This window comes from Belonocnema kinseyi, chromosome 2 (assembly GCF_010883055.1).
Source record: "Belonocnema kinseyi isolate 2016_QV_RU_SX_M_011 chromosome 2, B_treatae_v1, whole genome shotgun sequence".
NCBI classification, from domain to species: Eukaryota; Metazoa; Arthropoda; class Insecta; order Hymenoptera; family Cynipidae; genus Belonocnema; species Belonocnema kinseyi.
Window position 1 is genome coordinate 112,124,013 of NC_046658.1, and position 15,317 is coordinate 112,139,329.

Sequence of the window (15,317 nt, forward strand, 5' to 3'; positions counted from 1 at the left end):
TTTACTTAAATAGCACGAGAATTCTGGATCAATCTGAAAAATCTCTATCCCTTCCACACACTACTCCTTTCCCCAGCCGAGTGAGTCACGCCTACCCCGAAATTGTAATTAAATAAGATAAATTTTCAACCAAATAGATGAATTTTGAACTAAAAAAGATAAATTTTAAACCAAAAATGGAATAGTTAAATTTTCAGTTAAAATAATTAATTGATAAATTTTCAACTAAAATTATGAATCTTCAACTGCAATAGTTAATTTTAAACCAAAAATATTATTTTTTATACCAAAGAGTTTAACAAAATACATAGTTTTATTTTCAATCAAAAAGATCAATTTTCAAATAAAATTATGAATAGTTCACTGGTATACCTGGATTTTCCACGAAAAAGATGAATTTTTAAACAAGAAAATTCATCTTCTATCAGTTTTAAACCAAAAATGTAATAGATAAATTTTCCGTTGAAAAAATTAATTTTGAACCAACAAAATAGTTCAATTTTCAATGAAAATGATGAATTATCAGCTCAAATGATGAATTTTTGACTAGAGTGGTTCAATTCTAAACCAAAAAGATGAATTTTGAACTAAAATTATGAAGCTTCAACTGTCATAGTTGAATTTTCAACCAAAAAGAAGAGTTTTCAACTAAAAGAGAAAAATTGTCAACCAAAAATTGAATTATTATTTAAGTGCAATATTTTAAATTTCAACAAAAAACATGTATTTACAGACGAGAAGACACATATTCAACCAAAAATAAAATAGATATATTTTCAGTTTTGAAAAAAAATTAATTTTAAACCAAACTAACGAATTTTTAACTAAAGTAGTGATTCTTGAACTGAAATAGTTGGGTTTTAAACCGAAAAAGTCCATTCTCAACTAAATAATGAATTTTTAAATGGAATAGTTGTTTTTTTAACAAAAAATATAAATTTTCAAACAAAAAGACCAAAAAAGACGAATTTTGAACTATAAAAAGATCACTTATCCACCAAAAATGAATAGTAAAATCTTAAAAGATCAAGAAACTAATGTTCCGCCAAAAAGATAAATTTTCAACTAAAATAATCAATTATTCAACTGAAATATTGGTTGACATTCTAAGTCGAAAAAAAATTCAACAAAAAAAACGAGTTTTCAACAAAATAGTTAAATTTTTAATCAAAGTGATGAATTTTTAACTAAAATAATAAATCTATAACTAAATCAGTTACATTTATAACTGAAATTATGCATTTCAAACTGAAACCATTGATTTTTAAACTAAAAATATGAACTTTCAACCAAGAAGAATAATTTCTACGAAAAAAGACGATTCTGAAACAAAATAATACATATATGCATTTTAAACTAAAAAAGATAAGTTGGCAACCAAATAGAGAATTGTAAAATTTTCAATTAAAAGAAACTAGTGCACAACCAAATAAATGAATTTTCAACTTAAATGATGGAATATTCAGTTCGCATAATTATTTACATTTTCTGTTAAGAAAAATTAACTTTTTAAGAAAAGAAAAAACGAATTTCCAAGAAAATAATTAAAGTTTCAACAGCAAGTTAAATTTTCAATATAAAAACTAATTTTCAGCCAAGGAAAAAACAAATTTTAAATAAAAATTATGAACTTTCAATAAAAAATAGTAATTTTTAACAAACGACTTTAAATTTTAAGTTTTAACCAAGTGATTAAATTTTAATTAAAAAAAAAAAAGAATTTTGTACGAGAAAATGTAGTAGTTGATAATTCAACCAATAAACATTTGAATTTTTCGTTTCATTTTTCAAGAACGCCCAATTTTTTCTTTAACGTTACATAACTTTTAACATAATTGAGATATTTAAAATTTCTTTCCACATCCGATTTTTTCAAAATTTCTAAATACCTGTCAAAATGAATTGAATTTTTTTTTACAATTTTCAGAAAATCCTGCAAATTTTAGAAAATTTCTTTCCAATTTGGATGTATAAATAACAATTAAACATTTATTATTTGCAGGCGAAATCTGTGTAAAAAATATTCTACAAGATTTTAAGAAAACTTTCTAAAATTTGCGTGATAATTTTTAATCTTTTTAAAACTCCTAAATATCTCTTGAAATTACTCAAATTTTTTCTACAAATGTTCATTTGTAAATCATACATCAAAATTAAAAATTTTCACTTACAAATTAAGCATTTTTCAAATACAACAATTAAAATTGTAACGTTCAAAATTTAAAGGCTTTTCGAAATTTTAACGATTCCAGGTTTTCTATGTCAAACAATTCCATTAAAGACTCTTTATTTTTAAATAGTTGGTTTCAGTTTATTTGTCTTAAATAAAAATTAAAATATTGCACATTTGTTTAATGACTAAGACTTTCAAATTGAAACCGTTTAAGTTTTAACGTTAAAATCTAAAAATTCTTAAATTTTGAACTGGTTTAAAATCGTTTTGGTTCACCTTTTATTACTTAAAGTACAAATTAATTTTAAAAAATTGATTTATTTATCAAATAAAAATATTTTGTATCCAAATTTTTCAACAGCAATGGCTTTTATTTTTTATTTGTTCAAGTCTTTAAGAAAGCATTTAAAAATTCTTTAAAATAAAAAAAGTAAGCTTAGAAATAACAATTTTAAATGGAAAATTTTTAAAGTAAACACATTTTGAATTACGCATTGTAAGCTAAATAATAGGATAATTGAAAAACATAAGAATTTCACTAATTATTAAGAATTCAGTGATTTGAGTTTATCCACACTGTGAAATTTCTTCGACCGTTATTATCATTAATGAGAATGCGTTTTATTCTGGTCATACGGTTCAACATAAATAAAAATGGATTCAGATGTCAATGAATCTTTATTTGTCAATTTTAATTGATATAACCAACGTATGTTTCAACCTAGTTGCCGGTCTTCTTCAAGGTAATACATCACCTAATTTAAAAATTTGTAACAATATGTAATACATTGGAAGGAATTAACAAATTTTATTTTAAAAATTGTATCGTGTATAAATTTACATGTCAATTTTGATAATAAAATCCAAAAACAAGACATTTCAATTGTGCTTTAGTCCTTACAAAGGAGCATAATTTAGGAGTGAGCCAATTCAGCTAATTGTTAGAAGTTAAATTTTTTTGTATACATAATTTGAAGTGTCCTTTTTAATATAAGAAAAACACAAAAATTTCAAAATTTGAAGCCTCATAATTAAAATAGGCTCCAAATTATATAATCATTACTACATTTTAAAATCAATTTTTACGACAACAGTTACTTATTGTTTGGAAGGACAAACATGGACTAACGAATACATAAGAAATAAAGTCAATTTTACATGACTAGTTAAGAAAGGCCGATTTTAAAATGGAGAAATTAATGAAAAGTGCGCCAAAATAAATTGAATTTTGAAATTTCAAATTTTTTTAAAAATAATTTATATATAAATCATGTTTTATAAAATAGTCTGATAAATTTTATTTCCATTTAATATTTCAGTTTTCAAATTGATGGAATTTTTAATAAATTTATTTATGTAAATAGACTCTAATATTTTCCTTTTTTGATTATTGTTTTCACGAGCTAAAATTTTTATATTATTAATCTCAAAATAAAAATTGTGATCAAATTGCCACGCATGTTGTGATAAACCAGTATTTTGATTGCCTGATTCACAATCCCGTTTGTGTTCATAAATACGAGTTTTTAATCTCCTACCCGTCTCGCGAATATAAATCTTATTGCAACCTTTACAATTTATCATATATTCTAAACCAGATAAGTTTTCTTTGTCTTTATTTTTATACAAAGAAAACTTATTAAGTGCGTGGTTGTTTGTAAAATACACATTAATGTTATATTTTCTTAAACCACTTCTAAGACGCTCAGAAAGACCTTCAATATAAGGAAATGAAACCTTTAGCTCATATTTATTATAAGTTTCAATCCAGTTTTTATTTTTAGATGAATTATAAATTTCATGGATTCTTTCTTTAATGATTTTGTTTAATAATTCTTTATTAATAAATTCTCCATTTTAAAATCGGCCTTTCTTAACTACTCATGTAAAATTGACTTCATTTCTTATGCATTTGTTAGTCCATGTTTGTCCTTCCAAACAATAAGCAAATGTTGTCGTTTGAATTGATTTTAAAATGTAGTAAACATTATATAATTTGGAGCCTACCTTAATTTTGAGGCTTCAAATTTTTAAGCTTTTGTGTGTTTTTCTTATATAAAAAAAGGACACTTCAAATTATGCATACAAAAAAATTTAAACTTCTAGCAAATTGGCTGAATTGGCTCACTCCAAAATTATGCTCCTTTGTAAGGACTAAAGCACAATTGAAATGTCTTACTTTTGGATTATATGACCAGAATAAAATGCATTCTCTCATTAATTTCACTAATGATTTAAAAACTGTTAAAATCGAACGTGGTCATTTCCCGGTTTCCGGGTGCAGCGGCCATCCTGTTATATCAAAATTCCCTGACAATTACAAGTTTTCCAGGTAAACGACAGAACCCTCTGATTTTAAAACTCGTGAAATGATAAATTTTTCTGACCTGATGTCGCAATTCCGACAGTATCTCTCAGCCTCTTCATTCAAGGATCCATTAGCCGCAGGAGTAGCGTTTCCAGAATTTCCTACCGGGGTTGTCGGCGCTGGCGGTACAGAGGGTGGCACAGGCGAGGCAGCATGCATCCTCATGTGTCGATTGAGAGAAACCTTCTTATCAGCACTGTAGGAACAATGCGGGCATGCATATGCCTTGCGAACGTCGAATTTTCCATTCTTCTCTTCGTCGTCGTCATTGTTGGTCCCATCTTCCTCGAGTCTTGGCCTGTGGGCGCAGTAAAAGGTCTGGTGAGCCTCCAAAGTGCTCGCTGAACTAAACCTGATTCCACAGGGAGGACAAATCAGTGGAGCCGGTCGCGACGTTTCCACTGTTATCGTCTCCTTTCCGTCCGTTGGCAGCACGAAGAGTCGACCAGAGGCTATCGCTAAAACAAGAATACACTAATTTTATCCGCGAATTATCTCGAGTTTAATGTCACTCCAAGAAAGGCTAAGTCTAAAGAAATGATATGGTTGTTCCTATTTTTCTTGGGAAAGTAATCAGTATCGTGAAAATTTCATCAGCTCCTTGTATAATTATTTTTGAATTATCAAGCGCATGTACGAAGTCCGTTCAATGCATTTCTTCATTTTGATAGTGGATGACTTGATAATGAATCACACTGCGTCAGTCTTTTGTTATATTTTTAATGATATTTACTATGTACACAAGCTCTGAAAAAGACTCGAGAAATTTGCGACATTCGTTTTCCTGTTTCATTTTAAGCTCGAGCTCACGAAGCTTGGTAAGGGATCGTAATTTTTAGTTTCTAGAAATTTTTTGCTAGTTATCGCTAGTAGAATTAGGCAGAGTGTCCCGAGAACTTCATTTTCAAAATTACCTGATTTTTCCTTGACTAATTTGTCATTTTCCTTGATTATTAATGCTCAAATACCTGCATTTTAATCTGGTAATACTTTTGGCATAGAAACTTTTATAAACCGAATAAAAGAGCATTTCAGATACAAATCTTATATTCTTTAAATTGATCAATTTATTTTCAACAAAAAAATGTCTTTTCTACTATAAAAGATGGCTTTCTAACCAAATACTAAATTTTTTAAACAAAATAATTAAATTTTCAACATAAAAAGACAAATTCCCAACAAAAAAGTGTCATAGTTTATATTTCAAACAAAAAATATGACTTTTCAGAAAAAATGAATTTTTCACGACACTGATGCATTTTTTCCCAATAAAAATGAAACTTCAAACCAACAAAATAATTCAATTATCTACCAAATAGTGACATTTTTACCTAAGAAAAAATAAATTTATACTAAAACAAGTGAATTTTTAATAAAAAAAGATAAATTTTTTTAAAAAGTTGAACTTTCATCCAGAAAATATTTTAGTTCATTTTTCAATACCAAAAAATAAATTTTAAACAAAAAGTATATTTTCAACGATATAGTTCAATTTTCGATAGAACAGTAGAATAATCAAACAAAAACTATGACTTTTTAATAAAATATATTAATTTTCAACCGATCACTTGCATTTTTATTTAAGAAAGATGAAATTTCTCTGAAAACAGATGAAAAGATTTCAGTTCTTTTTTCTACGTCAGAATATTAAATTTAAATAAAAAGTAAATTTTTTACGACATAGTTTAATTTTCAATGAAACAGCAGAATTTTCAACCAAAAAGTATGAATTTTTAACCAAATTCTTGAATATTCAATCAAAAAGTTCTTACTGAATAGTTGAATTTTTATTTAACAAATATGACATTTCTTTTAAGAGATGAATTAAAAAAAAATTTTTTTAATAATTAGATTTTTATCCAAAAAAGGTACCAGATCACTTTTCAACTTCAAAACAAAATGGTAAACAATAGTTTGATTTTTTGCTAAATAGTCGAATTTTTAACCAAAAAGTATGACATTTTAAAATAGATTATTAAATTTTCAACCAAACAGTTGCACTTTTGTCTAAGAAAAATAAAATTCTACGGAAGCAGGTGAATTTTTAAATCAAAATGCAGAATTTTCAACAACAAAAAATGAGTTCAATTTTCATCCAAAAAGCTTCCAATTGACTTTTCAACACAAAAATACGAATTTTAAACAAAAAGTGAATTTTCAAGGAAATAGCTAAATTCTCAAAAAACATTTGCATTTTTATCCAAGAAAGATGCAATATTTCTACTAAAAAATATGAACTTTTAAATCAAAAACACAAATTTTCAGAACATACAGTTTTCATCCAAAAAATATTTTCACTTGACTAATCAGCTACCAAATATGAATTTTAAACCGCAGATTAATGTTCTAAGAAAAGAGTTAAATTTTTAACCCGTAAAAGACGAATTAAAAAAAGAAAAGTTGAATTTGCAACCGAAAAGGACGTATTTTCAAGAAAATCGTTAAACTTCCAACCAAATAATAAAATTTGTAACTAAAAAGATAATCTTCAGGAGAAAGTTTTGGCAACAAATGCGTACATGAGCTATTGCGCAATTTAATCACGGTTCCTAAGGTAATGTTGTGGTATTTTTTTAAGGGTACATAGATTTTTACCATTTTGAAGGCCGGCAGGAAGAGGTGGTGTTTGATTTGGTGGAGAGACGTTTTCGGGTTTGATAGTAAGGGCGGCAACGGTAGCCGGTCGGAGAGCAGGGTCCGTTGCCAGACTAGCATTCAGTCTCAATCTCGGCGTGGCATCATCATCTAGCCTCGCTCTCTTCGTAACGCAGGATGCGTCATCTGATCGTCGAGAGTCTTCCGAATCTCTTCGAGCGTCCCTCCGCCTCGTAGATGATGACGAAGACGAGTGTCGGCCACAATCCTCCTCCTTAATGACCATATTCGAGTCCTCGTCGACGTCGACTCGTGATGCCTTCGGACTCGACTCTTGTGTCGATGTTGTTCTTGTCGAAGAGTGTCTTTCCCTCGGTCCTCTTGCAGCCTGCAAAATTAAGCCAATAGTAAACAAAAAAAAATTAAGGCTAGCAGTCCTTGTTATTTATATGGTAATATGAAGATTTAAAATATTAACAAAGGTGGAGAATTCCAGGTGCGAGAAACCAGTGTCGGTTTACCGATTAGACAATGGCAGGAAAATAAAATAACGAGGTTCCAAATAGATTGCAGAAGTCAATTCCTGAGCGATTTTGGATTCTTCTTTTACAGTCCGGGAGCCAAGAACCGTTTGGTCCGCGAAAATAGGTCCCCAGAATTTTTTAAATGGATATTGTGCAAAATGGTCTCCTGAATCCAACGATATGAGGTGCTTTCGCGAACTGACGGTCCTTCTCGAGATATTGTTAATTAAACATTTTTACATAACTTATGCTATATCTTGGAAAATTTTCGACATATTAGAAAATTTTTTCTTGAAACTGTTAGGTCTTATTAAAATAAACAATTTTTGTCGTGTGCAATTTTTTGTCTGCCACATAAGTTTATGCAAAAAAAGTATAATATAATAATCTATCTTTATGCATTGTTTATGGGTCTTATGAAGATTTTTCTTCATAATTAGTTTGATTGTGTTAAGACGCATGAAATTTCTTTGGCACATTTTCGCATCTGATTGATAGTTTATATAAAAAAAACCGCAAACAAGATTTGCAACAAGGTTTATTAGAACCTGATTGTAGCCGACATTTATTAACATTTTCACACTTTGTTTTCTCATTCTGCTAAAGAAACCATAGAGGGAAAAGGTTGTCTAAGACTTTTTTCCGTATCTCGAATAGTTTATTTAAAAATAAAATAATAAAGTTAAAGGAAAACATATCGTTAAATATCGGCAGGGGAGTAAATATTAACCGTTTTTGTCAATCTTTTTTTGATTTTCTCGAAATGATATGCCGAGGCTAATTCAGCCTATTGAAATTAAATTAATTAATATCGTACAAAATTTTGATTTTCTCCGCTGGCTCCAATTTTAAACAATGGAAAGGGCGGGCCAAGCAAGAAAGCGCCCACTCGAGCGGCACTAATCTGCTAGCCATGGGGAGCCGCACTAAGAAAGCAAAAGGTCAAAATATCTTACCATTGTTACAAGAATATCGATTGAGAAAAATCAAAATTGTGTACAATATTAATTAATCTAATTTCAATAGGCTGAATTATCCTCGTTATATTATTTCGAGAAAATCAAAAAAATATTGAAAAAAATCGGTTAATATTTACTCCCCCTGTTGATATTTAACTATATATTTTCCATTAACTTAATTTTATTATTTTTAAATAAACTATTCGAGATACGGAAAAAAGTCTTAGACAAACTTTTTCTCTCTATGGTTTCTTTAGCAGAATGAGAAAACAAACTGTGAAAATTTTAATAAATGGCGGCTACAATCGGGTTCAAAGAAACCTTGTTGCAAATCCTGTTTGCGGTTTTTTTTTTTAATATAAATTATCAATAAGATGCAAAAATGTGCCAAAGAAATTTCATGTGTCTTAACACAATCAAACTAATTATGAAGAAAAATCTTCAAAAGACCCATAAATAATGCATAAAAATAGATTATTATATTATACTTTTTTTGCTTTGTTTGCATAAACTATGTGGCAGACAAAAAATTGCACACGACAAAAATTGTTTATTTCAATAATACATAACAGTTTCGAAAAAAAATTTCTTAATATGTCGAAAATTTTCCAAGATATAGCATGAGTTATGTAAAAATGTTTAATTAACAATATCTCGAAAACGACCGTCAGTTTTCGAAAGCAGCTCATACCGTTGGATTCAGGAGACCATTCTGCACAATAACCATTTAAAAAATTCCGGGGACCTTTTAGGTCATACCACCTTTTCTATGTGGCTCCCGCACTTTTAGCGACATTCTTCATTCAGTTTTAAAGAGACGCGTGTAGTTTTTTCGATTCGGTGGAAAACATTTTTTAATCAAAAATAAAAAAAATAGAAAACTATTTACTCTGCAAGTAAATTTCCAACGAAAAAAGATTTTAATATTAAATCAGAAACAGTTGGATTTATCCAAAAAAGACGAATTTTAAACAAAACCGTTGAATCCCCAACAGAAAAAGAAGATTAAGTTTCAGCCAGTTGTATCTTTAACCCAAAATATTAATTTTTTACAAAAAAAAGTCGAATTTTCTACAATATAATAAATCTTTTTTTGACCTAAAAATATGAATTGACAAGAAAAAAGTTAATTTTAAAGCAAATACTTGCATTTTTAACTTAATAGTTACATTTTTAACCGAAGAGGTAAAGGTTACACTAAAATGATGAATCTTCCAACAAAAAATGAAAATACAGATATTTTTAACCGAATTGTTTGTATTAATGTTGATAGTACTTATTATTAAGCTTAAAATTATATAATTATTAAAAATCTTATTAATCTATTATTAATAAATATTTTTCAGCCAAGAAGATTAGTTTTCTACAAAAAAAGAAAAATTTTCAACAAAATACATACATTTTTTATCAAATATTTAAATTTGCAACCGAGAAGATTAATTTTCAACCCGAGAATATGAATTTTCAACAAAAAGACTAATTTAAAAACAATCACTTGAATTTTTAACCAAACAAGAAATACAATTTTAACATATTACTGCAACTTTTAACCAAGTACCTGAATTTTGAACCGAAAAATTTTTATTCTCAAGGAAAAATTTAATCGTTGATATATTGATCAGAAAAGATTTTAATTTTAAATCATAAACAGTTAAAATCATTCAAAGAGTATGAATTTTCAACTAAATATTTGAATCCTTACCAGAAACATATTTGTTTCTCAGCAGAATACATGAATTTTCCACGAAATAGTCTACTAAAACGGTGAATCTTCAACCCGAGAATATGAATTTTCAACAGAAAAACTAATTTACTAATTTATCAGTTGAATTTTTAACCAAACAAAACTATTTGAATCATTAGCCGAATTTTGCATCAAATAAGTAGTGCAGTTGTTAACCAAAAAAGATTAATTTTCAAACAAACAGTTGCATTTTCAACCAAAAGAAATGAAATTTCTACCACAAGAGATGAATTTTTAAACATCTTTTAAACTAATTGAAATTATTCCTACAATTTGGAAAAATCTTTAAACATTAAAAAATTGCCTAAAAATATTGTAGACTTATTTTTAAACATTTTTAAAAATATTTAAAAATTTGTTCAAGTCTTTAAAAATTCATTTTTTTATACAAAAATTCATTAAAATTGTTCTCAGGAAGCTTGAAAACGTTTTTTGTCTTTCTTGACACCTTTCAAAATGATTAAAAAACCTTCAGAGTTTTTTCCTTCTAGTTTCTTTTTCGATATATTTTAATATATTTAAAGCTTAAAATTAATGCTTAAAAATAAAACCTAAATCATTAAAAAAATTTCTCAGAAATCTTATTTTAGGTACGTTTTTACGAGTACTGGTAAATAATTACGATATTCTTTCAGTTTATGTCTATGATTTCTTTTTTTTTTCATCTCTTTGAAAGTTGGAAATTTTTGTAAAATTATAGTGCTAGATATTAAGAATATAATTATTCACTAATATTAAAAAATCATTAACAATTTAAATTTTCTTATTTATCAATAATATTTCGTGAAATTCAAAAAATAAATGTTTCCATAAAATAAAATGACAAAATAATAAGAGATAAAATTATTTCCTTTTGCTTTTAAACGTCCGCATAGGATACTTGTTTATGTAATACGTACTTGTGAAATAAACGACTAATATCGACTAAAAAATTGCATTACCAAAAATGCATTTGGTTTTCTAAAAAAGGTACTGGCGGTAACTAATTAGAGATTAAATCTTAACGTAAAAAAAAGAACTAAGATCGATTATAAGATTATTCTTTTGAGATGCATATCGCCATGGCAGGCTAGTTTTTTTCCTCTATGGGACGTTGTCGACGCATGACACCTGCTTCCTGTGATTCTAATTCTTAGTTTCTAGATGGCTATCTCTGAAACTATCTTTTGAAAGTCTGGAATAAGCTTAACACGAGATTTGACCGTAGATTGTATACTTAAATTAGACCAAAATTTGTTTGTGAGATTTTAAGATGTGTATTTTTAGGAGTATAGTTAAAAATATTCGTGACTTTTCAACACGAAAATCTTCCACTTATTTTTGTTGACTGCCTGATTGGTTATATACTGCCTAAATGTGATTTTAATTGGCTGTTTTGAATTTATTATTTTGAGTTTCTGGCATTTTGTAAATCGAAATTTCCAAATGAGGGAATTTAATTCTAAAAATTTATTTCTGGAAGATAAAATTGAAATTGTAAATTATTTTTTAATAATAAAGGCAAATCTCTATTCTTATTTTTTCGACCAAATGTTTTAAGAATGACAAAAGAATTCTATTTATTAACACTTGGCCATATTAAATGAGGTAATATGTAATTATTTATTAATACAAATGTCAAAATAAGTAATTCTTTTTGATGGTCAAAATTATTTCTGAATATTTCTATATATTATTCATAAAAAAGAAAATGTTAATTCTATTTTTGAAGAAAATGCAGATTTTTTAAGATTTTAAAGCTTTTTAAGGACGTTAAAAGGTTTTACTATAATAAATTTCTTTTTTCTTACGATTATAGGGAACAACTAAACTGATCTTTCATTTTTTCAAATAAATTAAAAAAAAATATATTTTTAAACAAACATAATTTTAAACTTAAAAGGATTTCAACAAATTTTGAATAAAATGTCGATTTTTAAAGATTTCAAACTAAAAACTTAAAAGCTTTTTAAGCATTTTCAAAGGTTTCGAAAGTTGAAAAAAATTCTTCTGATTTCTGGGAACCTTTAAGTTCTTTATTATTTTACAACAATTTTAAGAGTATCTTTAAACACATTTCAAAAGATGCCAAAAGATTTAAACAGTTGGTAAAAAAGAATCTGAAAGATTTAAAGGCAATTTTGTTAATTTTGTAGAATTAAAAATTTTGAAAAATATTTAGAAGTTTTCAAAAGATACAAAAATAATTGTCAGTTTCAAGATAATTACATTTTTTGTTAAGATTCCTGGGAATATTTCAGTGATTCTTCACATTCTTAAATGTGAATAAAAATCGTTAACAAATTTGGTAAAATACTGTAAAGTAAAATTAAAAAAAAAATTAATTAAAATTATATTGAACTATTTTGTTGAAAAGTCGTTTTCTCTTTTTGGATAAATTCAACTCTTTTTGATTTAAAATAAAATTAAACTTTTTCATTTAAAATAAAAACATTTTTGGATTGAAACATCAATCATTAAACTTTTCGTTGAGTAATCATTTTTTTGTTTTAAAATTCACTTATTCTATCACTCTGTCAATCTAAATTTACGTCTATCTTTTCCAATCCTCTCTATGGTATCTCATCCTGTCCTTTATCTATCCGCGTTTATCTTTTTCTATCTCTCTGACAACCTAAATTTCCATCTATCTTACTTAATCTCTTTTTCTCTATCTCATCGTATCCTACATTTATCAACGTCTATCTTTTTCCTATACCTTTGTCAATCTAAATTCACGTTTATCTTTTTCAATACACTCTTCTCTATCTTATCCTATCCTTTATCTATCAATGACAACCTTTTTCTATCTCTTTGTCAATCTACATTCCCGTCTATATTTTTTGATCTTCTTTTCTTTATCTCATCCTATGCTAAGTCTATAAAAACATATCTCTTTCTATCTAAATGCAGGTATATCTTTTCCAATTCCCTCTTCCCTATCTCATCTTATCCTTTATCTATCCACGTCAATATTTTGCTATCTGTCGGCAAATCTAAATTTCCGTTTATCTTTTTCAATCTCTTCTTTCCGAACCACCGATATTCTTTCAGTTTTTGGCCATGGTTTGACTTTTTTTCATCTCCTTGCAAGTTGGAGTTTCTATTAAAATTATAGTGCGGGAGCTAAATATTAAGAATATAATTATTCAATAACAATAAAAAACATTTTATTTCTCACTGTATTACCATATACTAACGTTTATCTTCTTCTATCTCTTTGTCATTCGAAATTCACGTTTACATTTTTCAATGTCCTCTTCTCTATCTCATCCGATCCATTATCTATCAGCGTCAATATTTTTCTATCTCTTCGTTAATCTAAATTTCCATCTATCTTTTTAAATCTCGCCTTCTCTGCCTCACCCTATACTGCCAACGACTATCTTTTTCTATCACTTTGTCAATATTATTGTACTTCTATCTTTTTCATTCCTCGCTTCTCTATATAAAATCTTCAAAAATCTTTTTAATTTTTCTCAGGAATCTTAAAAAAATTATATTTATATAATTAACAACAATTATAAATTGAACCAGATTTAGGATATTTTGAGAATTTTGGATTATGTTTGTGTTTTTCATCGGGAATTGGCATTTATAATTTTCTAAAAATTGGATTTTAAAGAACATCCACATATTTGAACAATTTTATGTTACGTTGCTGTTTCATATCAAAACCTGATATTTTAACATAAAAATCATTATAGTTCTAACAACATATGCAATGTTTGAATTTTCAGGTTATATAAAATTTTGCACAGGAAATCAGTTTTTTTTAAAAAAATCATTAGATTTCGAAGAGTTACAATTCTGAATGTTTTGCTTGTGAGTGTATTTGATCGGAAATTATTGGTATTTTTAATAGAAATTTTTTACATTTCGAAGAACATTTACAATTTTGCATCAACTTTAGGCTATGTTGATTTTTTTCACCCTAAATTGTTATTTTTAAATAAAGATTCATTACAATTACGTCCAATTATTATTTTTTTTAATAATAAAAAAAATTTGCTTGAACAATTTCGGATTGTGGTAATGTTTTTGGTCGAAAATTGACATTTTTATTTTAAAAATGATTAGATTTCAAAAAAATTCAAATGATTTGTCAACTATTTCAGGTCATGTTGGAATTTTACATCGAAAATGGGCATCTCCAAACAAAAATTATTATAATTTGAACAAGATTTATAACCTTGGAACAATCTTGTATAAATTTAGTGGTTTTTCAAAGGAAATTGGTATTTTTAATTTAAAAAATTATAGCCCATAAATTTTTAGCAAAAAATTTAAATTGTTATTAAAAAATAGATAGATTATAATTGAGTCGTTAAATTTACAATTATTGTGTAATTTTGGGATTTGTGCCATTTTTTACCGAAAGCCGCTATCAATGTTAAAGAACGTAAATAATTTTGAAACAATTTTAGGCTATGTTAACATTTTTCGCCGGAAAAAGATGTTAAAAAAATGTTTACAAGAGGATTAACAATCTTAAACAATTTTTTGTTATCTTAAATTAGTGATTTTTGCCTAAACTTCTTATGGTTGGTAAAAGTTTATTAGGTTTCAATTAATATTTACAATATTGCAACATTATTAGGTTAACGGTCCCAAAAGTGCGCCACTTTATGTAAAAGAATTTGACTTATTATTTCATAAATATTTATAATAATTATTTATTCGGATAATTATTTTGCTTGAGGATGCCGACTATTATTGAAGAAATATATAGAATGATTTTTTATTTAAATACTTATTGTGAATGGTGTGGCCCATTATAGGCCCATTACTGGGGTCGTTAACCTATAATTATACGAAAATATTACAAACACGCACAGAACACAGATGCATACGCATATATAATTCGGAATTTAAGATATCATTTTTCATCAATTATCGAAAACATCGTCCTTGCTTTTCTATTATGTCAGATAATAGCAATAATAAATACTATGAAATACAAAAATGATGTATA

General features: G+C 27.0%; 1 protein-coding gene across 1 annotated transcript in view; it reads right to left on the reverse strand.

Annotated features, from left to right (window-relative positions):
* The window catches only part of LOC117167315 (zinc finger protein ush), a 421,229-nt gene that overhangs the window by 14,650 nt on the left and 391,262 nt on the right, over nt 1-15,317 (reverse strand). Inside the window, exons 3-4 of the mRNA XM_033352153.1 lie at nt 7,137-7,524; nt 4,561-4,999 (exon numbers count right to left, since the gene is read on the reverse strand). Coding sequence (XP_033208044.1) covers nt 4,561-4,999; nt 7,137-7,524 — 827 coding nt within the window. The remainder of the gene's footprint in view (nt 1-4,560; nt 5,000-7,136; nt 7,525-15,317) is intronic.